This window comes from Salmo salar, chromosome ssa13 (assembly GCF_905237065.1).
Source record: "Salmo salar chromosome ssa13, Ssal_v3.1, whole genome shotgun sequence".
NCBI classification, from domain to species: domain Eukaryota; kingdom Metazoa; phylum Chordata; class Actinopteri; order Salmoniformes; family Salmonidae; genus Salmo; species Salmo salar.
Window position 1 is genome coordinate 70,400,526 of NC_059454.1, and position 22,754 is coordinate 70,423,279.

General features: G+C 46.6%; 1 protein-coding gene across 1 annotated transcript in view; it reads left to right on the forward strand.

The window, feature by feature from the left end:
* arhgap32b (Rho GTPase activating protein 32b) overlaps positions 1-22,754 on the forward strand; it is a 242,773-nt gene that overhangs the window by 91,696 nt on the left and 128,323 nt on the right. Inside the window, exon 3 of the mRNA XM_045692772.1 lies at positions 17,978-18,086. Within this exon, the coding sequence (XP_045548728.1) occupies positions 17,978-18,086 (109 nt within the window). The remainder of the gene's footprint in view (positions 1-17,977; positions 18,087-22,754) is intronic.

A 22,754-nucleotide genomic window follows, 5' to 3' on the forward strand; every position in this document is an offset into this window, starting at 1 on the left:
GGTCTCTGTGTGTCCTCGCTTCTCTGGGTATTCGTCGCTCGTTCCGCTTGTTTCGCTCTCTGTGTCTCGCTCTGTCCCTGCGAACGAATAATATTGCGATTGAACAGATGTCTTGAGACAACAACAACCATCTTGAGGATATGAATGAATAGATAATAGTGGAATGAACGATATATAATAACAGGGCGGGCAGATAATAATAGACAGACAAAGATAACCAATAGCGAGTGTGAACGGGCAGACTAATATGGCGATTGGTGAGCAACCAATATATGTATGATGGCGAACGAATATGTATGGTAGATGTGAATATGTATGTAGCGATGTGCTCTCTCTCTCTGTGTTCTTCTCTCGGCTCCTCTCTCTGTGCTCCTCGCTCGCTCTCTGTGGCTCGCTCTCTCTCTCTCTCTGGCTCTGCTCGCTCTCTCTCCGCTTGCTCTCTGGCTCGCTCGCTCTCTCTGGTCTCGCTCGCTCCTCTGCCTTGCTCTCTGGCTCGTCTGGCCCGTCGTTCTCCCTGTCTGGCGCCGTGTGTCCTCGTCGCGTTTCTGTCTTCGCTCTTCGCTCTCTCTGTGTCTCTCGCTCTCTCTCTCTGTGTCTCGCTCGCTCTCTCTCTGTGTCTCGCTCGCTCTCTCTCTCTGTGTCTCGCTCGCTCTCTCTGGCTCGCTCGCTCTCTCTGTGTCTCGCTCTCTCTGTGTCTCGCTCGCTCGCTCTCTGGGCTCGCTCTCTCTCTCTCTGTGGCTCGCTCGCTCGCTCTCTCTCTGGCTCGCTCGCTCTCTCTGGCTCGCTCGCTCTCTCTGGGTCTCGCTCGCTCGCTCTCTCTGGGTCTCGCTCGCTCGCTCTCTCTGGGTCTCGCTCGCTCGCTCTCTCTGGGTCTCGCTCTCGCTCTCTCTGGGTCTCGCTCGCTCTCTCTGTGTCTCTTTCGCTCGCTCTCTCTGTTCTCGCTCTCTCGCTCTCTGTGTCTCGCTCGCCTCTCTCTGTCTCGCTTCGCTCCTCTCTGTCTCGCGCGCCGCTTCGTGTGCTCGCTTCGCTTTTGTCTCCGTGCTTTGTTCGCCGCTTGCGCTTGTGTCTGTCGCGCTTTGTGTCTCGCTCGCCGCTTGTGGTCTCCCGCCGCTTTTGGCTCGCTTCGCCGCTGCTTGTGGCTTCGCTCGCTTTGTGGCTTCGCCGCTTGTCTGTCGTTCGCTTTCTCTGTGTCTCGTCCGCTCTCTGTGGTCTCGCTTCGCTTCTCTCTGTGTCTCGCTCGTCGACTTTCTGTGTCTCGCTGCGCTGCTTCTGTGTCTCGCTCGCTTCTCTGTGTCTCGCCCAGCTATCTGTGTTGTCGCGCTCAGCCGACTTTCTGTGTCTCGCTCGTCGAATCTCTGTGTCTCGCCTCGCTCGCTCTCTGTGTCTCGCTCGCTCGCTCTCTGTGTCTCGCCCGCTCGCTCTCTGTGTCTCGCCCGCTCGCTCTCTGTGTCTCGCTCGCTCGCTCTCTGTGGCTCGCTCGCTCGCTCTCTCTGTGGCTCGCTCGCTCTCTCTGTGGCTCGCTCGCTCGCTCTCTCTCTCTGTCTCAATTCAATTTGTTTTATTGGCATGACGTAACAATGTACATATTGCCAAAGCTTATTTTGGATATTTACAATATATAAAATGAGAATCAAAATTGTTAACGGGACAACAACAACCAAAGGTCAAAATAACCATACATTCAACAATAACAATAAGCATACAGTACATGTGCAGGTTGATTGGTCTCTCTCTCTCTGTCTGTCTCTCTCTGTCTCTGTGTGTGTGTGTGTGTGTGTGTGTGTGTGTGTGTGTGTGTGTGTGTGTGCAGTTACAGCATGTAAATAGCGGTGTTATAGCTGCTATGAGATGTGTGTTTATTACAGTGTTGGACACGCGTGTAGGGCTGTGTGTGTGCCACTGTTTGTTGATTTGTTTGCATCCAAGCACGGAGGACGTTGACGTCGGTCTGTGACTGCGAGGGTCTTTACTAGTTGGTGTGTGTGTGCGCCTGCGCTAGCTCGTGTGTGTGTGTGTGTGTGTGTGTGTGTGTGGGGGGCTTGGTCGTCTCCCCCTGATCCTCCCCTTTCTCCCCAAGGAGAAATGACAGCAGTGTGAACGCAGGCAGGGGGAGGCCGTGGCAGACGTGCCTGAGTGATGTAGGTTCGGTTAGGCTGGGAGGCGTTCGCAATCACTGATTTCCTTACTCCGCCATCAGGCTGTGGCTGGCTCACCAGAGCCTCTGATGCTGTATGCAGAGCAGCCATTATAGACCATCACTGCTGGAAACCCTCATTCATGTTTCCTTAATGACGGAGCCAGTTAGCCACAGTATTACTGCCACCACCTCGGCTCTGCTGGCCAATAGCAGCTTTCAGCTGGACCCACACCCACTCTCAGGTATAGGATAGCATAAACTACACATTCCAACCCACTCACAGGCATAAACTACACATTCCAACCCACTCACAGGCATAAACTACACATTCCAACCCACTCACAGGCATAAACTACACATTCCAACCCACTCACAGGCATAAACTACACATTCCAACCCACTCACAGGCATAAGCTACACATTCCAACCCACTCACAGGCATGGGATAGCATAAGCTACACATTCCAACCCACTCAAAGGCATAGGATAGCATAAGCTACACATTCCAACCCACTCTCAGGTATAGGATAGCATAAGCTACACATTCCAACCCACTCACAGGTATAGGATAGCATAAGCTACACATTCCAACCCACTCACAGGTATAGGATAGCATAAGCTACACATTCCAACCCACTCACAGGTATAGGATAGCATAAGCTACACATTCCAACCCACTCTCAGGTATAGGATAGCATAAGCTACACATTCCAACCCACTCACAGGCATAGGATACACTTTCCAACCCACTCACAGGCATAGGATACACTTTCCAACCCACTCACAGGTATAGGAAAGCATAAGCTACACATTCCAACCCACTCTCAGGTATAGGATACACTTTCCAACCCACTCACAGGTATAGGATAGCATAAGCTACACATTCCAACCCACTCACAGGTATAGGATAGCATAAGCTACACATTCCAACCCACTCTCAGGTATAGGATAGCATAAGCTACACATTCCAACCCACTCACAGGCATAAGCTACACATTCCAACCCACTCACAGGCATAAGCTACACATTCCAACCCACTCACAGGCATAGGATAGCATAAGCTACACATTCCAACCCACTCACAGGCATGGGATAGCATAAACTACACTTTCCAACCCACTCACAGGCATAGGATACACTTTCCAACCCACTCACAGGCATAGGATACACTTTCCAACCCACTCTCAGGCATAAGCTACACATTCCAACCCACTCACAGGCATAAGCTACACATTCCAACCCACTCACAGGCATGGGATAGCATAAGCTACACATTCCAACCCACTCGCAGGCATAAGCTACACATTCCAACCCACTCACAGGCATGGGATAGCATAAGCTACACATTCCAACCCACTCGCAGGCATAGGATGGCATAAGCTACACATTCCAACCCACTCGCAGGCATAGGATGGCATAAGCTACACATTCCAACCCACTCACAGGCATAGGATACACTTTCCAACCCACTCACAGGCATAGGATACACTTTCCAACCCACTCTCAGGCATAAGCTACACATTCCAACCCACTCACAGGCATAAGCTACACATTCCAACCCACTCACAGGCATAGGATACACTTTCCAACCCACTCACAGGCATGGGATAGCAAAAGCTACACATTCCAACCCACTCACAGGCATAAGCTACACATTCCAACCCACTCACAGGCATAGGATACACTTTCCAACCCACTCACAGGTATAGGATAGCATAAGCTACACATTCCAACCCACTCACAGGCATAAGCTACACATTCCAACCCACTCACTGTAGCATGCGCATATTTATTTAAGGCAAGTCAGTTAAGAACAAATTCTTATTTACAATGACTGCTACCCCGGCCAAACCCCAGACATATAGGGTGGCGTAGGAAAGCGGGCAAGCACGCACGCTTAACACACAGGGGTGCACACAATTTGAGAGCCTATTGTAGGTTCTATACACACCTGTACACACTCATTCATCTTCTTTTTGGAGGGCTTGTTTTCTCTATCGGAGCATGGCCATGCTGCTAGCTGGATGGTAGAGCACAGCCACAGCTCACTATGGAGAAGCACCATTGAGATGCCCACCCGGTGTCTGTCCCACCACCCACTCCTCTGCATGCCTTTGACAGAGAGACACATGATGCACAAAGTGCTCGCCAGCCAGCCACTGCCTGGCTGCATGCTTTGCTGTGCGGCAGTGCTCCCCTCTTTCCTCCTCCCCTTACTGATGCTCAGCTTGCTCCCATCATATTCAGACCAGCCCTTCCTCCCTGCTGCACTGGCCTGTTTGTGATCGTTCAACCCCACTACACATTCTCCTGGTGTTGAACGGAGACCAAATCCTGGATGCGTGCGCGGGGGTTGCCATGGCAGCAGCAGTTTAGCATACATTAGATATTAGCCCAACATTACAGCAGAGGTGGAGAGGAAGGCAGAGCAGGTTTGTGTGCTCATTCAATGAGCGAGACTGACAGTAAATGTCATTGTTAGGATGGGTCTGCTCGTGTAGATTGATGTTCTTCCCCCAGGGAGGAACACAGTAAGGTTTTCTAGCCTTCCCAATCCCACTATGCTCTCTCTAGCATACAGGCACATTCAGTACACACACACACACACACACGATCTCTTGCTCTCTGCTTAGGACATGTCTGTCCCTATCTATCCCACTTCTAACTTGCCCTATAGGCCTACTTCTATATATCAGCTCTTGTTCTGTTTATCTGTGTGTTTATCCTCCTCACCCCCCCTCCCTCTGTGACCCTCCTAGACCAGAGCATGGCTCTATTTTGGGACTTGCGTCACCCCCTTCCTGTCCTCTCCATCCTGCCCGCCACGTGCACCGCTTACTAATAATGTTCCATCCCACTCCTTTCTCTCCGCTGTGGTTATTTGCTTTCCAATAGTTTTCTACCCTCCTCAAGGGCATTGAAATAAAATGAGCTCAGGAGAGGAGTCCTGAATACGTATCGAAAGTTGTTTACCTACTACATCTCAATACTGTAGGCTAGTGGCTACACACAAGCATTTGTTTCTAAATTGAGTCCATTAAAGGGCAATTCCACCACTTTTCAACCTCCATTATTTCTAGCACATTACCTGTCTACATACACTGACTGTACAAAACAGTAAGAACACCTGCTCTGTCCATGACAGACTGACCAGGTGAATTCAGGTGAAAGCTATGATCCCTTATTGATGTCACTTGTTAAATCCACTTCAATCAGTGTCGATGAAAGGGAGGAGACACGTTAAAGAAGGACTTTTAAACCTTGAGACAGTTGAGACGGATTGTGTGTATGTGCGCCATTTAGAGGGTGAATGGGCAAGACAAAATATTTAAGTGCCTTTGAAGAGGGTATGGTGGTAGGTACCAGGAGCACCGTTTTGTGTCTAGAACTGTAACGCTGCTGGGTTTTTCACCCTTAACAGTTTCCTGTGTGTATCGAGAATGGTCCACCACCCAAAGGACATCTTTGGTATACTCAGTGTATGTGAAAACAGTGCATTCCTACGTTTTGTAGAAAAGTAAGTTCTAACCAATGACATCAACAGCATTGCTTTTCAAACACTGAGATTCGAGGTGACGTGGGGAGCAAGGAAATACCCTCCCTCTGACTAAAAACTCATTGTAGTTTTTGAAAATCAGTTTTTCTTACTTTTTTAATCCTATCCGACCTTATCTTTTTAACCATAGATCATAAAAACCAGCTGTTTCCACATATGTAGACACAAGTGTGGTGCTGGAAATGATTAATTGGAGGTTGTAATTATGAGGTTTAACGCATAGCCTGTAAAAGATGGTGTACATTTGGTTGTGCATCAGCAGTTTCTGTTTGTCAGTCACTGACAGTCAATTAGCCCATGTCAGCTAACATTTATAGTGGTAAGTTAGACTAGCCAGCTATTCATTCTGTTCACTCACTCAGACTCACTCACTCAGACTCATAGCAACCATTTTCTATCTGTGGCAAAATGTGTAGAATTGCAGGAAATTAGCGTACTTTCTTCCCTCTTCCACTGTAAAGAAGGTGGCAGCTAGGATGTCCCTTAGGTCCCCCAAAAGGCTAGGGACGGCTCTGACTGCATATGGATGTGGGTACAAAGGGTTCAGATTTTTTTTGTGGCCCCCACCCCCATCAAAGTTGCCCATTCCTGCTCTAGCTGTAGATCAGGTTGCCTCAAGGAACCAAGTACCAGCAAGCGTTTTTCCTCCTTGGGGGGGGGGACTGCTTACATTAAAACTAACACTTTAGACCTGACTAAGTTAGTGTCAGTAAATCTTAGGGACCAACCAGCAACATCCCATGGACCAGCGCCGGTCCGTGGACCAGATGTTGAGGAACACTGCTGTAGACCACAACAACAACATGTCCTGCTCACTAGATGGATGATGTCCCAGTCAGAGCAGACTTTCAGCTCTTCAGCCCCATCTAGCTGCAGTCCAGCAAAGCACCACCACTCACTTCTACTCAGCAGCACTCAGGTGGTTCCTCCTTCCATCTCCTACCCTAATAACCAAAGGTCTTTTCTTCCTTGGCGTCGACGGGAGGATTAATTAATAACAAAACCAATGTGTGTGTGCAACCGTGGAGCAAAACAGGCAGGGTTGGCTTAGAGTCAAAGGGTTAGAGGTCGACCGATTATGATTTTTCAACGCCGATACCGATTATTGGCGGACCAAAAACCCCGATACAGATTAATCGCCCGATTGTGTTTATTATATTTATATATATATATATATATATATATATATATATATATATATATATATATATATATATATATATATATATTTGTTTGTAATAATGACAATTGCAACAATACTGAATGAACACTTCTATTTTAACTTAATATAATACATAAATAAAATCAATTTAGTCTCAAATAACATGAGAACATATGTTAAAACGAACCACCAGCTTTCATGGGTCTTCAATATTCTCAGTTAAGAAGTCTTAGGTTGTAGTGCAGAAAGCAGAGCTTGTCTGCATGGTCCCCTGTCAGTCTGCTCCTCCACTTATCATAAATGATTACCACCTCACTGAACACACTCGCTTGGGAATGAAGAAGGTGGGGGACAGAGAAACTTCTTTGCCAGTGGAGCGAGTGATCGAAGTCTGTCCTCATTCTGCTTCCACCACTCCAAAGGCAAGCCGCTCTTTCTGTCAATGACAGGCTATGTGAGGTAACGCTCAAACTCAATTTTAAAACTGCACTGGACTTCAGCTCTGCCCTCTTGGCTTCCAAGGATTCTAGCGTAGAGGATGTCCACCAGACTGGGTGGCTGATGTACCTGGACTCTTTGCCTTTTTGCACCTGGATCTGGGTCCTCCTCTTCACTCGTCCCATTTGCTGTGGCTCTGGGATTTGGTTTCCTTAGTAGGTCAGACTCCTCCTTCAGCCACTCTTTAGCTTTCTCTAGCGCTGTCCCTGAGGTGAAGGCATAGCTTGTGTAACGTGGATCCAGGACAGTTGCCAGCACCAGGCACTTTGTCTCCTCTGCCTTGGAGAACCTCCTTGTCAGACTGTCCAACATGGTCTTCCGTAAGGTTTTGATGCCTTGAGTAGAAGAACCCTCCTGCTGCAGCATCAGCTTCAGCACCGACACACTGGGGATGATGCATGCTGCTGTAGAGTTGGAGTGGCTCATCTCCAGTGTCACCTCCTCCATAGGTGCCAGAGTCTCAATTAGGTGAGACAATATCCCACTGTGCAGCAGACAAACTGCTGATGTGTCCGTATTCACCTGCATACACATTCAGTGCACACCTCTGTTCAAACATCCTCTGCAACATGTGTAGTGTTGAGTTCCAGCGAGTTTGAACTGCTTGGATGATACTGTGTTTGGGAAGGCCAAGCTCTTCCTGAATGGCCCTCAGCCTCTGTTTGGCCAGTACAGAGTGGTCAAAGTGAGTTGCACAGCTCTTCAACATGGCAATAATGTCTAGCACAGCTCTCTGACTGGATAGGCCATCATTGATTACAAGCTGTAGGGTGTGTGCACTGCAGCTGAAGTCTGGAAGCTCTGCCAGTCTCATACCTTTCACCATGTTTGCCCCACTGTCCCTGAGGACCAACACTACACGTTCTGTGTGGATTTCCCAGTATTCCAACATGGTCAAAAACATCTCTCTGATGTAGTTTCCTGTGTGTGATCCATTCATAGTCTTGACATTCAGCACAACCTGTTTTCTTGTCCAAACATTGTCAATGAAATGTCCAGTAAGGCTCATCAGGGACTCTAGTGCCTCACCAGCAGTCAGTTGTGAATGCCATGTGTGGAGCGTTGACTGGTGCCACCAGATTCTTCACTTTCATCACAACTCTTTCATGCGTTTTATCTAGCATTTCTGTGCGAAATAATTTGTCTTCGATCCTGTACCGGGGTTCAGCAAGAGTAATCAGCTGCTGAAAACCAACGTCAGACACCACTGTGAATGGCTGGTTGTCAGTGGCAATCATCTCAATAATTGCTTCATCCATCTTCTTGGCCCTCGGGTCTTTGTCCTGCCATTTTGCTTGTTTATTAATAAGTTGTAAGATTGTAGCCTGCGATGTCTGTGACGTGTCTATCACTTTTTCCTTGTGAAGAATTTGCATTTGCTTTTGTCATCGTTGCTTCCTTATGGGCTTTTGGGTGGGTGTTCTTAAGGTGATTCCACAGGTTAGTGGGATTTTCTGATTTAGGCGTTGCTGACCCCATGCTTACATCTTTATCACAAATAAGACACCTTGCTTTCCCTGGTGCCAATTCAATGTAATAGTCCCACACTGGTGCTCTGCTTTTCTCTGCCATCTGTAAAACACACACACACAGCTCTGAAGTGACAACGATACTGAAGAGTCTGCTTAGGAGACAGACAAATACTCTCAACTGTTTGAATAATAAAAATAGAGTTTAAGTTACCTGTGATGAATGTTGAAAACAAAAACTGTAATTTTTTATATGCAGGAAATCCTATATTAATAATTCCCATGACATCTTCTAGCAAAATCTGAAAAGCGGTTCCTTCATTCATTTATTCCATAGGATATTTTTAGATTAACTTAAAATAAGGTTTGTGTTTCGTGAAGGCTTACACCACCTTGCCAATTTTATAACTGTGTAGATATCCATAGGACAAGGTAACTCTGGTCAATATTGGCTAAATATAAGCAAAGATAATTTTTTTTGTAGAGTGGATTTATGAAAATATGTTGACAAACGTTACCTTATCCTAGTGAGATTTACACGGGTATCAAAACGCCGAGGCGGTTTAAGCACAAAACACAGACCTTATTTGAAGTAGATCAAGACATTCTCTATGGAAGACATGAACGGTAAAATAACGAAGGAACCCCTTTCAAGTTCAGCCGCAAGTTATTACAGGAATTATGACGCGTCGACTATTTCTCTCTAAACCATATACCTTTGACTATTATGAGCCTGCTGCTGCCTACCACCACTCAGTCAGACTGCTCTATCAAATATAAAATCATAGACTTAACTATAATACACTGCTCAAAAAAATAAAGGGAACACTTAAACAACACAATGTAACTCCAAGTCAATCACACTTCTGTGAAATCAAACTGTCCACTTAGGAAGCAACACTGATTGACAATAAATTTCACATGCTGTTGTGCAAATGGAATATACAACAGATGGAAATTATAGGCAATTAGCAAGACACCCCCAATAAAGGAGTGGTTCTGCAGGTGGGGACCACAGACCACTTCTCAGTTCCTATGCTTCCTGGCTGATGTTTTGGTCACTTTTGAATGCTGGCGGTGCTTTCACTCTAGTGGTAGCATGAGACGGAGTCTACAACCCACACAAGTGGCTCAGGTAGTGCAGCTCATCCAGGATGGCACATCAATGCGAGCTGTGGCAAGAAGGTTTGCTGTGTCTGTCAGCGTAGTGTCCAGAGCATGGAGGCGCTACCAAGAGACAGGCCAGTACATCAGGAGACGTGGAGGAGGCCGTAGGAGGGCAACAACCCAGCAGCAGGACCGCTACCTCCGCCTTTGTGCAAGGAGGAGCACTGCCAGAGCCCTGCGAAATGACCTCCAGCAGGCCACAAATGTGCATGCGTCTGCTCAAACGGTCAGAAACAGACTCCATGAGGGTGGTATGAGGGCCCGATGTCCAAAGGTGGGGGTTGTGCTTACAGCCCAACACCGTGCAGGACGTTTGGCATTTGCCAGAGAACACCAAGATTGGCAAATTCACCATTGGCGCCCTGTGCTCTTCACAGATGAAAGCAGGTTCACACTGAGCACATGTGACAGACGTGACAGAGTCTGGAGACGCCGTGGAGAACGTTCTGCTGCCTGCAACATCCTCCAGCATGACCGGTTTGGCGGTGGGTCAGTCATGGTGTGGGGTGGCATTTCTTTGGGGGGCCGCACAGCCCTCCATGTGCTCGCCAGAGGTAGCCTGACTGCCATTAGGTACCGAGATGAGATCCTCAGACCCCTTGTGAGACCATATGCTGGTGCAGTTGGCCCTGGGTTCCTCATAATGCAAGACAATGCTAGACCTCATGTGGCTGGAGTGTGTCAGCAGTTCCTGCAAGAGGAAGGCATTGATGCTATGGACTGTCCCGCCCGTTCCCCAGACCTGAATCCAATTGAGCACATCTGGGACATCATGTCTCGCTCCATCCACCAACGTTGCACCCCAGATTGTCCAGGAGTTGGCGGATGCTTTGGTCCAGGTCTGGGAGGAGATCCCTCAGGAGACCATCCGCCACCTCATCAGGAGCATGCCCAGGCGTTGTAGGGAGGTCATACAGGCACGTGGAGGCCACACACACTACGGAGCCTCATTTTGACTTGTTTTAAGGACATTACATCAAAGTTGGATCAGCCTGTAGTGTGGTTTTCCACTTTAATTTTGAGGAACTGCTTAAAGAAATTCATGTTAGCAGGCAATATTAACTAAATATATACTTGTGTATTGATTTTAAGAAAGGCATTGATGTTTATGGTTGGAGCAACGTGTACCTAAGCGATTATATGCAACGCAGGACAGGCTAAAAGAACTAGTAATATCATCAACCATGTGTAGTTAACTAGTGATTATGATTGATTGATTGTTTTTTATAAGATAAGTTTAATGCTAGCTAGCAACTTACCTTGGCTTCTTACTGCATTCGCGTAACAGGCAGGCTCCTCGTGGAGTGCAATGTAAAGCAGGTGGTTAGAGCGTTGGACTAGTTAACCGTAAGGTTGCAAGGTTGAATCCCTGAGCTGACAAGGTAAAAATCTGTCGTTCTGCCCCTGAACAAGGGAGTTAACCCACCGTTCCTAGGCTGTCATTGTAAATAAGAATGTGTTCTTAACTGACTTGCCTAGTTAAAAATAGGTGTAAAATGTAAAAATCGGCCAAACCGGCGTCCTAAAATAGCGATTTCCGATTGTTATGAAAACGTGATATCGGCCCTAATTAATCGGCCATTCCGATTAATCGGTCGACCTCTACAAAGGATTGTTGACAACATGTAAACTATTTCCTCTCCATCGTTATTGAAAACATTAATACATTTGCACAATAAACACTAGTCTCTCAAATACGTTGTTGTTGGTTAGCAAGCTACATTTATTTTTTTACATATTAGCATAGACGTGACAAGGTGAAACGAGCCACCTACGATTCCCTACATGGCAGCTTCTTGTCAGTGTTGCTAACTGTTAGACCGTCCAGAATCATAACACACATACTTCTGCTCTATCAATGAGTGAACATAGTTTTCATGACAATGTCAGCTAACCCGTCTATTGCAAAGGGTGGCGTGTATCCACTGAGTGCCAGTCTTGCCAAAAGCAAGAGAGAATCTAAAGAATATTCTCCTTAATGCCCCTTTTGTGGCAGCACCAAGCAGCTGAACATCTCATAGCCTACCTCTTACTGAGAGATGGACATCTTTTTAATGCATGTAGCCCTAGATGTCAATTTATCCAACTCAGGTGGAGATGCAGCCAAAAATCCTAGACAAGTCCTACAGTCTTTCGTTAATCATGATTTTCCAAAAGCCTCTTTTGTTTATTCTACTTTTAATACATAAAAACATTACATTTTATGCTTCAGCCTCCACGCTCCTCATCGGCTGTAGGGTTGAGGTTAGGGTTAAAAAACACAAGCAGATTAAGGACATTCTTTCAGCCCTGGTGCTGTGGAACACTTGCCTGGTCCCAGATCTGTTTATGCTGTGTTGCCAACTCCAAGCAATGGGGTGACAATGAGTGTAGGGGTTGGCAAGACAGCCTAAACAGACCTGGGACCAGGAAACTGGAACACCGGGCAGTTCACTCTCCCTTGAGATTCACCATGTTTATTTGTTTGGGATACATCTGTAATGCGCAGTTGGAAAATATTCTTCAAAGCAACTCTACTTTGCCTGTGGGTGAATTACTACGCTATTGGTCGTATGAGGTCCACAACTTGTTTTTTCTTCAATGGAATTACAGTGGAAACAGAAGAGAGAGGGAGTTTATTCCTAGGTACAACAGTTGGCCAGCCTAAGGTAACTGGGGTGTGTGTAACCACCTTTATTGGCCTGACTAACTTAACGACGTCCTTGGGGAGGGAGGGAGGGAGGGAGTGTGTGTGTGTGTGCGCCCGCTGTGTGTGCGCCCGCTGTGTGTGCGCCCGCTGTGTGTGCGCCCGCTGTGTGTGCGCCCGCTGTGTGTGCGCCCGCTGTGTGTGCGCCCGCTGTGTGTGCGCCCGCTGTGTGTGTGTGTGTGCCCGCTGTGTGTGTTTGTGTGCCCGCTGTGTGTGTTTGTGTGCCCGCTGTGTGTGTTTGTGTGCCCGCTGTGTGTGTGTGCCCGCTGTGTGTGTGTGCCCGCTGTGTGTGTGTGTGCCCGCTGTGTGTGTGTGTGTGCCCGCTGTGTGTGTGTGTGTGCCCGCTGTGTGTGTGTGTGTGCCCGCTGTGTGTGTGTGTGTGCCCGCTGTGTGTGTGTGTGCCCGCTGTGTGTGTGTGTGTGCCCGCTGTGTGTGTGTGTGTGTGTGTGTGCCCGCTGTGTGTGTGTGTGCCCGCTGTGTGTGTGTGTGCCCGCTGTGTGTGTGTGTGCCCGCTGTGTGTGTGTGTGCCCGCTGTGTGTGTGTGTGTGTGTGTGTGTGTGTGCCCGCTGTGTGTGTGTGTGCCCGCTGTGTGTGTGTGTGTGTGTGTGTGTGTGTGCCCGCTGTGTGTGTGTGTGCCCGCTGTGTGTGTGTGTGTGTGTGTGTGCCCGCTGTGTGTGTGTGTGCCCGCTGTGGGTGCGTGTGCCCCCTGCTGTGGGTGCGTGTGCCCCTGCTGTGGGTGCGTGTGCCCGCTGTGGGTGTGCCCGCTGTCTGTGCGTGTGCCCGTGTGTGCCCGCTGTGGGTGTGTGCCCGCTGTGTGTGTGTGCCCGCTGTCTGTGCGTGTGCCCGTGTGTGCCCGTGTGTGTGTGTGTGCCCGCTGTGTGTGTGTCCTTGGGGAGAGAGGGAGGGAGTGTGTGTGTGTGCGTGCCCGCTGTGTGTGCGTGCCCGCTGTGTGTGTGTGCCCGCTGTGTGCCCGCTGTGTGTGTGTGTGTGTGTGTGCCCGCTGTGTGTGTGTCCTTGGGGAGAGAGGGAGGGAGTGTGTGTGTGTGCGTGCCCGCTGTGTGTGCGTGCCCGCTGTGTGTGCGTGCCCGCTGTGTGTGCGTGCCCGCTGTGTGTGTGTGTGTGCCCGCTGTGTGTGTGTGTGTGCCCGCTGTGTGTGTGTGTGTGCCCGCTGTGTGTGTGTGTGTGTGCCCGCTGTGTGTGTGTGTGTGCCCGCTGTGTGTGTGTGTGTGCCCGCTGTGTGTGTGTGTGCCCGCTGTGTGTGTGTGTGTGCCCGCTGTGTGTGTGTGTGTGTGCCCGCTGTGTGTGTGCCCGCTGTGTGTGTGTGCCCGCTGTGTGTGTGTGTGCCCGCTGTGTGTGTGTGTGCCCGCTGTGTGTGTGTGTGTCCGCTGTGTGTGTGTGTGTCCGCTGTGTGTGTGTGTCCCCGCTGTGTGTGCGTGTGTCCCCGCTGTGTGTGCGTGTGTCCCCGCTGTGTGTGCATGCTCACTGTGTGTGTGCATGCTCACTGTGTGTGCGTGCGCTCGTGTGTGTGCTCGTGTGTGTGTGCGCTCGCTGTGTGTGCGCTCGTGCTCGCTGTGTGTGTGCGCGCTCGCTGGGTGTGTGTGTGTGTGTGCGCGCTCGCTGGGTGTGTGTGTGTGTGTTCGCTCGCTGTGTGTGTGTGTTCGCTCGCTGTGTGTGTGTGTGTGTGTGTGTGTGTGCGCTCGCTGTGTGTGTGCGCTCGTGTGTGTGTGTGTGTTCGCTCGCTGTGTGTGTGTGTGTGTGTTCGCTCGCTGTGTGTGTGTGTGTGTTCGCTCGCTGTGTGTGGAGGCCATGGAGGCTGTGCTATGATACAGCCCCACATGTATCATCCTGGTCTTCTTCTATGCATGATGACCTTTATCCCTGTTGTGATTTTCTCCATCCAGTGCTGGGCGCTTTGGCTGTTCTCTAACATCTGATTCAACCAATCACGGCCATAATAATAATAATAATAATAATAATAGAGTTAGGGACTCTAGCATTGGTTGGTGTTTTGCCCTTTTATGTTTTGTCTTTGTCTGTTTAGCCGTTTACGGCTCATTAATATATACTGTACACTACCAGCACGATTTACCGCATGTATGGAACAGGATAACAACATCCTCCAACATCAGGGTCAGCTCCCTACCCGGATCAGTTGTCAGTTCTCGTTCCAATTAGTGGTGCTGTGGTATGCGTCAGGGTCAGTGGTTCAAGGTGGCTGGCTGACTGCAGTATTAGAGTCAGTGTCATAATGCAGCAGGCTGCTTGCTGCTCCCAGGGTCTCTCATTTTCTGTTCCCCCTGTATCTTGGTCTTTCCCTCCATTCTCTCAGTCTCTCTCTGTCTGTCTACTGTCTCCTCCTCTCTGTCTGATTTGAGATGCAAGCAGCCCCATCTCCAGACCTGCATTGAAGCTGACAGTTTGAGGTCAGCCTCTCATACATATACACCCCCTGAGGGAGGGGGGAGGGGGGTGTTTGTGAGAGAGAACATTTTCATGGTGTGTGTGTGTGTGTGTGTGTGTGTGTGTGTGTGTGTGTGTGTGTGTGTGTGTGTGTGAGGTCAAGCGGTGGCGGGGGAGTGGGTATGTTTCTCCTTCCCAGATAAAGCTGTATGCCTACCTTCAGTTTGCAGAAACAGGGGAGTGGGTATGTTTCTCCTTCCCAGATAAAGCTGTATGCCTACCTTCAGTTTGCAGAAACAGGGGAGTGGGTATGTTTCTCCTTCCCAGATAAAGCTGTATGCCTACCTTCAGTTTGCAGAAACAGGGGAGTGGGTATGGTTCTCCTTCCCAGATAAAGCTGTATGCCTACCTTCAGTTTGCAGAAACAGGGGAGTGGGTATGTTTCTCCTTCCCAGATAAAGCTGTATGCCTACCTTCAGTTTGCAGAAACAGGGGAGTGGGTATGTTTCTCCTTCCCAGATAAAGCTGTATGCCTACCTTCAGTTTGCAGAAACAGGATCAGCAGTTGTGTGTGTGCTGGTGGAGGAGGATGGACAGTAATGTTTTATTAGTACCAGGCAGCATGCCAAGACATTGTACTGACTGACTGTAAGTAGTTTTTTTTCACCACGTACACTGAATTAGTCCAAAAAGGCTCTTGGTAGTCAAACATAGAAGGCCGGTCAGGTAACTGGTTCTTTTTTTGTGGTTTCATTTCTCCATTTAGGCTACATCATCATGGTAGTTAGTTCATGCTTCAAAGAGCAGTGAAAGGGTTAAAGTAACCTACTATGTCAGGAGCATTTCTGAAAATATATCAGTTTAATCACATGACTCTTATCTGAACACGAGTACCAATGCTGTGTGGGTGAAAGCTTGAGTTGCATCAGGTTATATCAGTGTTATGTCGGTTTCATATTAGACCACACGTTAGCTATTATCCACTCTTCCTCATGCGAGATATAAGGTATATTCCACGCTAGACTCAAGCCTCATGTAAGGTTTACCAAGGTTAATCGGATTTATTCGTTCTGAAGTCTCTGCTTTGCATACAGGTGACTCATCACCGCTGGCTACGGTCCCTCCACCCTGTTAATATCATCACCGCTGGCTACAGTCCACCCTGTTAATATCATCCACCCTGTTAATATCATCACCGCTGGCTACGGTCCCTCCACCCTGTTAATATCATCACCGCTGGCTACGGTCCCTCCACCCTGTTAATATCATCACCGCTGGCTACGGTCCCTCCACCCTGTTAATATCATCACCGCTGGCTACGGTCCCTCCACCCTGTTAATATCATCACTAGTTTGATTCCCAGAGTTTATGGCCAACGTCAATCACAGCTCTATCATGTGGTTCTCAGTTCCATAGGTGTGTCTGAAATGGCACCCTATTCCCTATACAGCACTTTTCAAAGGTAGTTCACTGCATTGGAAATGGGACTGAAATTGGACCTATATGAGACTGTTGGCAGCTACAGTGGGTGGCAGTTAATGCTGCCACTTTTCAGGTCAGCCGGTCTGACTGTTGGATTAATACATAGAAATTGTAGGTTCCATCGACTCTGGCCCCACAGCCTTTAATTATAGTTCAATCTCGCCTCACACCTATAGGCTCTATTCTCAAGTCATTATTATCAGAGAGGCAAATGATGTGAGAGGCCAGAACGTTTCTTTGATGGCTCAATGGCTAAATCACATTGACATTCTCCCTCTGTGAAAGTGCTACTTTGCCTCTGCACATAATAACATTGACGTTCCTCCCATCGAAGGTGCTATTTGGCCTTTGCACACACAGTATCCAGCTGACACACGCACACACATTCGCACGCACACACACACGCACACACGCACGCACACTCACGCACATTCACACACATTCACACACATTCACATTCACACACATTCTCACACACACAGACACACACACTCACACACAGACACACACACAAAAAACCTGATTGGTCTCCTTATGGCTGTATCTATGCATAAAATATGGTGTGAGCACACACAGACAAGCACAAGCCTCCTTTCACAAGAATATGTGACAGGCAATGTTACGCCCTCACTTTGGTGTGACTACATGTCTTTCACACACTCTCTGTGTGTGTGTGTGTGTTCCATCCTCAGTGCCAACTGATGGGTTATGACATCTCGTCTAATTGAAATGATGCCTGCATTAACACGTTCTGGTCAAGGTGCCAGACTCTATGGTGTCATAAAACACACTGTTCTGTTCTGTTCTCGTGGGGACATAAAATACATGTCCACTCAAAATCCTATTTTTCCCAAACCCAAAACCTAACCCTTATCACTTACTGTAACCCCAACCCCTAAGCTTAAAATACCCTTTGTCCTCATGGGGATGTGGGAAATGGCCCCACGAGGTAGCATTTTGACTTGTTTTACTATCCTTGTGGGTACTTTGGACGATTTTAGGCCCCCACAAGGATAGAAGAACCAACAAACACACACACACCAGCCTCTAGGGTGCCTTTTGAACTTGTGGCTTCCATATTGAGTTGACAATACATGACCATATATATCAGTGTTTTTATCTTGAGAGTTGGCTGGGAGGACTAGTGAGGTTTGTGGTTTTTGTTGAGGCAGGTTCTGTATTTTCTTTATAGTGTTTTTCCTGACGCAATAAAGAGCATCTGAAAGTCTCTCTCGTTCTCTCTCCCTCTTTTGAAACAGGAATTTAGCCTAATGTGTGAGCAGTTTTGGTATTAAAGCAAATTTTGTTGTTTTAATTTGTTTCTTCGAAAGTATGATATTGAGCCAATAAATTGGATTGAAATTCAAATTCCCTCTCTCGCTCCTTCCCCAACCCCTCCCTTCCTCTCGCTCTCCTCTAGGGGCCTGAGGCCAGGACGTCACCCAGAGGAGGACGACATAGTGCCTGAGCTGGCCCGCCTGGTCTACCCCCGAGAGAGACCTGACTGGGAGGAGACCATCAGCGCCATGGTGAGATGGAGACCACTGGCAGAGACACACACACACACACACACACACACACACACATACATATATGCACACTAACGTTCAGAAGTTTGGCGTCACTTAGAAATGTCCTTGTTCTTGAAAGAAAAGCACTTTTTTTTGTCCATTTTAAAATAACATCAAATTGATCAGAAATACAGTGTAGACATTGTTAACGTTGTAAATTACTATTGTAGCTGGAAACGGCAGAATTTTTCTTCATGGAATGTCTACATAGGCATACAGAGGCCTACTATCAGCAACCATCACTCCTGTGTTCCTATGTAGACATTCCAATGGCACGTTGTGTTAGCTAATCCAAGTTTATCATTTTAAAAGGCTAATTGATCATTAGAAAACCCTTTTGCAATTATGTTAGCACAGCTGAAAACTGTTGTGCTGATTTAAAGAAGCAATAAAACTGTCCTTCTTTAGACTAGATGAGTATCTGGAGCATCAGCATTTGTGGGTTCGATTACAGGCTCAAAATGGCCAGAAACAAAGACTTTCTTCTGAAACTCGTCAGTCTATTCTTGTTCTGAGAAATGAAGGCTATTCCATGCGAGAAATTGCCAAGAAACGGAAGATCTTGTAAAATGCTGTGTACTACTCCCTTCACAGAACTGCGCAAACTGGCTCTAACCAGAAGAGGAAGAGTGGGAGGCCCCGATGCACAACTGAGCAAGAGGACAAGTACATTAGAGTGTCTAGTTTGTGAAACAGAGGCCTCACAAGTCCTCAACTGGCAGCTTCATTAAATAGTACCCGCAAAACACCAGTCTCAACATTAACAGTGAAGAGGCGACTCCGGGATGCTGGCCTTCTAGGCAGAGTTCCTCTGTCCAGTGTCTGTGTCCTTTTGCCCATCTTAATCTTTTATTTTTATTGGCCAGTCTGAGAAATGGCCAGCATCCCGGAGTTCCCTCTTCACTGTTGACTTTGAGACTGGTGTTTTGCAGGTACTATTTAATGAAGCTGCCAGTTGAGGACTTGTGAGGTGTAATAGCCTTCATTTCTCAGAACAAGAATAGACTGACGAGTTTCAGAAGAAAGTCTTTGTTTCTGGCCATTTTGAGCCTGTAATCGAACCCACAAATGCTGATGCTCCAGATACTAATCTAGTCTAAAGAACGCCAGTTTTATTGCTTCTTTAAACAACACAGCCGTTTTCAGCTGTGCTAACATAATTGCAAAAGGGTTTTCTAATGCTCAACTATCTTTATAAACTTGGATTAGCGAACACAATGTGCCATTGGAACACAGGAGTGATGGTTGCTGATAATGGGCCTCTACGCCTACGTAGGAATTCCATAAAAAATCTGCCGTTTCCAGCTACAATAGTCATTTACAACATTAACAATGTTAACACTGTATTTCTGATCAATTTGATGTTATTTTGAATGGACAGAAAATTTGCTTTTCTTTCAAAAACAAGGACATTTCTAAGTGACCCCAATAGATTGAACGGTAGTGTACATATAATAATCGCAGTATCAAATCTCAATGCATATAGAATTGTGAGAATCACATCGGCACCTAAGTATTATGATATCGTATCGTGAGGTCCCAGTTGTGACACACACACACACACACACACACACACACACACACACACACACACACAGCATCCCAGCTTAGAGAGACCCCGACAGTGTCAGTGCTAATCAAACGTTCAGTACTTAGATAACAAGGCTCCTCTTTGATTGGGGCTCGTTGGCTCCCTGACACCGTTTTATCTCAGTCTCCTTTAATGAACTGATTGTCTTAACTGTTAGGGAAATGTCTTGATATCAAACTGAAATGCTGCATCAACATCCAGCCTCGGCTCCCAATCGTGAAATGATGATGATGCCTCTCATGTACATCATTAATGTAACTTTAGAAGGCGTGGGGATGTATCAGAACCTAATCTATTGTACATGATTTATGTATACTGAACGAAAATATACAAGCAAAGTGAGCTGAAATACTAAAGACCAGAAATGTTCCATATGCACAAAAGGCTTATTTCGCTCAAATTTTGTGTACAAATTAGTTTACATCCCTGTTAGTGAGCATTTTTCCATTGCCAAGATAATCCATCCACCTGACAGGTGTGGCATATCAATAAGCTGATTAAACAGCATGATCATTACACAGGTGCACCTTGTTTTTTTACGTTTTGTTTATTTCACCTTTATTTAACCTGTCTGGGCAAACGTCCCACCCTAGTCAACAGCCAGTGGAATCGCATCGCGTGAAATACAAAACCTCATCAATGCTATAACTTCAATTTCTCAAACATATGACTATTTTACACCATTTTATAGATGCACCTCTCCTGAATCGAACCACGTTGTCCGATTTCAAAAAGGCTTTACAGCAAAAGAAAAACATTAGATTATGTTAGGAGAGTACCCTGCCAAAAAAAATCACACTGCCATTTTCAAAGCAACTAGATGCATCACAAATACCCAAAACACAGCTAAATGCAGCACTAACCTTTGACAATCTTCATCAGATGACACTCCTAGGACATCATGTTACACAATACATGCATTTTGTGTTAGATAAAGTTCATATTTATATATAAAAACAGCATTTTACATCGGTGCGTGACGTTCAGAAAATATTTTCCCTCAAATGCTTCCGGTGAATCAGCGCTACAATTTACAAAATTACTATTCGAAAACATTGTTCGAATGTAATTTTGTCATTCAAAGAATTCTAGATTAACATCTCGTGAATGCAAACACATTGCCAGATTTAAAAATAACTTTACTGGGAAATCACACTTTGCAATAAATGACGTGGTATGCTCAGAAAAATAGGCTAGGCGATACATGTTAGCGCCATCTTGGAACCATCTAAAATCAAATATACTATTGTAAATATTCCCTTACCTTTGATTATCTTCATCAGAAGGCACTTCCAGGAATCCCAGGTCCACAACAAATGTAGTTTTGTTTGAAAAAGTTAATAATTTATGTCCCAATAGTTCCTTCTTGTTAGCGCATTCCGAAGGCTACTCATAATGTACTGAAGCGCGCGGGACTTGTCGTCACGAATGTGCAAAAAATATATATTTACGTTCGTTCAAACATGTCAAACATTGTATAACATAAATCTTTAGGGCCTTTTTCAACCAGGGCTTCAATAATATTCAAGGCGGACGATTGCATTGTCTTACTAAACGTTTCGGAACAAAAGGTTTCCCATGGGCGCCCGCGTCATAGTAGTAATAGCCCTCCCCCTGTGACCAACTTCCCAAGCCTCTCTTTGGGTCAGTTTCTACCATAGAAGACTCAAACCACTTTGTAAAGACTGTTGACATCTAGTGGAAGCCTTAGGAAGTGCTAAATGATTAATAAGTCCCTGTGTGTTTCAATGGCAAAGGTTTGAAGTGATTCCACACAACAGATTTCCACTTCCTGTTAGGATTTGTCTCAGGGTTTTGACTGCCATATGAGTTCTGTTATACTCACAGACACCATTCAAACAGTTTTAGAAACTTTAGAGTGTTTTCTATCCAAATTTACTAATTATATGCATATTCTATTTACTGGGCAGGAGTAGTAACCAGATTAAATCGGGTACGTTTTTTTATCCGGCCGTGCAAATACTGCCCCCTATCCCTAACAAGTTTTAACCAGGTAGGCTAGTTGAGAACAAGTTCTCATTTGCAACTGCGACCTGGCCAAGATAAAAACATAGCAGTTCGACACATACAACAACACAGAGTTACACATGGAATAAACAAACATACAGTCAATAGTACAGTAGAAAAAAGAAAAGAAAGTCTATATACAGTGAGTGCAAATGAGGTAAGATAAGGGAGTTAAGGCAATAAATAGGCCATGGTGGTGAAGTAATTACAATTTAGTAATTAAACACTGGAATGGTAGATGTGCAGAATTTGAATGTGCAAGTAGAGATACTGGGGTGCAAAGGAGCAAAATAAATAAATACAGTATGGGGATGAGGTAGTTGGATGGGCTGTTTACAGATTGGCTATGTACCAGTGCAGTGATCTGTGAGCTGCTCTGACAGCTGGTGCTTAAAGCTAGTGAGGGAGATATGAGTCTCCAGCTTCAGTGATTTTTGTAGTTTGTTCCAGTCATTGGCAGCAGAGAACTGGAAGGACAATACCAGGCCAGTCTAAAATGTGCGGTTTTGTTACACAACACAATGCCACAGATGCCTCAAGTTTTGAGGGAGCACGCAATTGGCATTCTCACTGCAGGAATGTCCACCAGAGCTGATGCCAGAGAATTGAATGTTTCTCAACCATAAGCCGCCTCCAACGTTGATTTCGAGAATTTGGCAGCACGTCCAGCCGGCCTTACAACCACAGACCATGTGTAACCACGCCAGCCCGGGACCGCCACATCCGGCTTCTTCAGCTGCGGGATCGTCTAATACCAGCCACCCGGAATGGCTGAAACTGAGCAGTATTTCTGTCTGTAATTAAGACTTTTTAATTAAGACTGGCTGGGCCTGGCTCCCCAGTGGGTGGGTCTATGCCCACCCATGGCTGCGCCTTTGCCCATTAATGTGAAATCCATAGATTACAGCCTAATTTATTTGTTTCAATTGACTGATTTCCTTACATGAACTAAAATCATAGAAATTGGTGTGTTTATATTTTTGTTCAGTATATGTAGGCTAAACTTT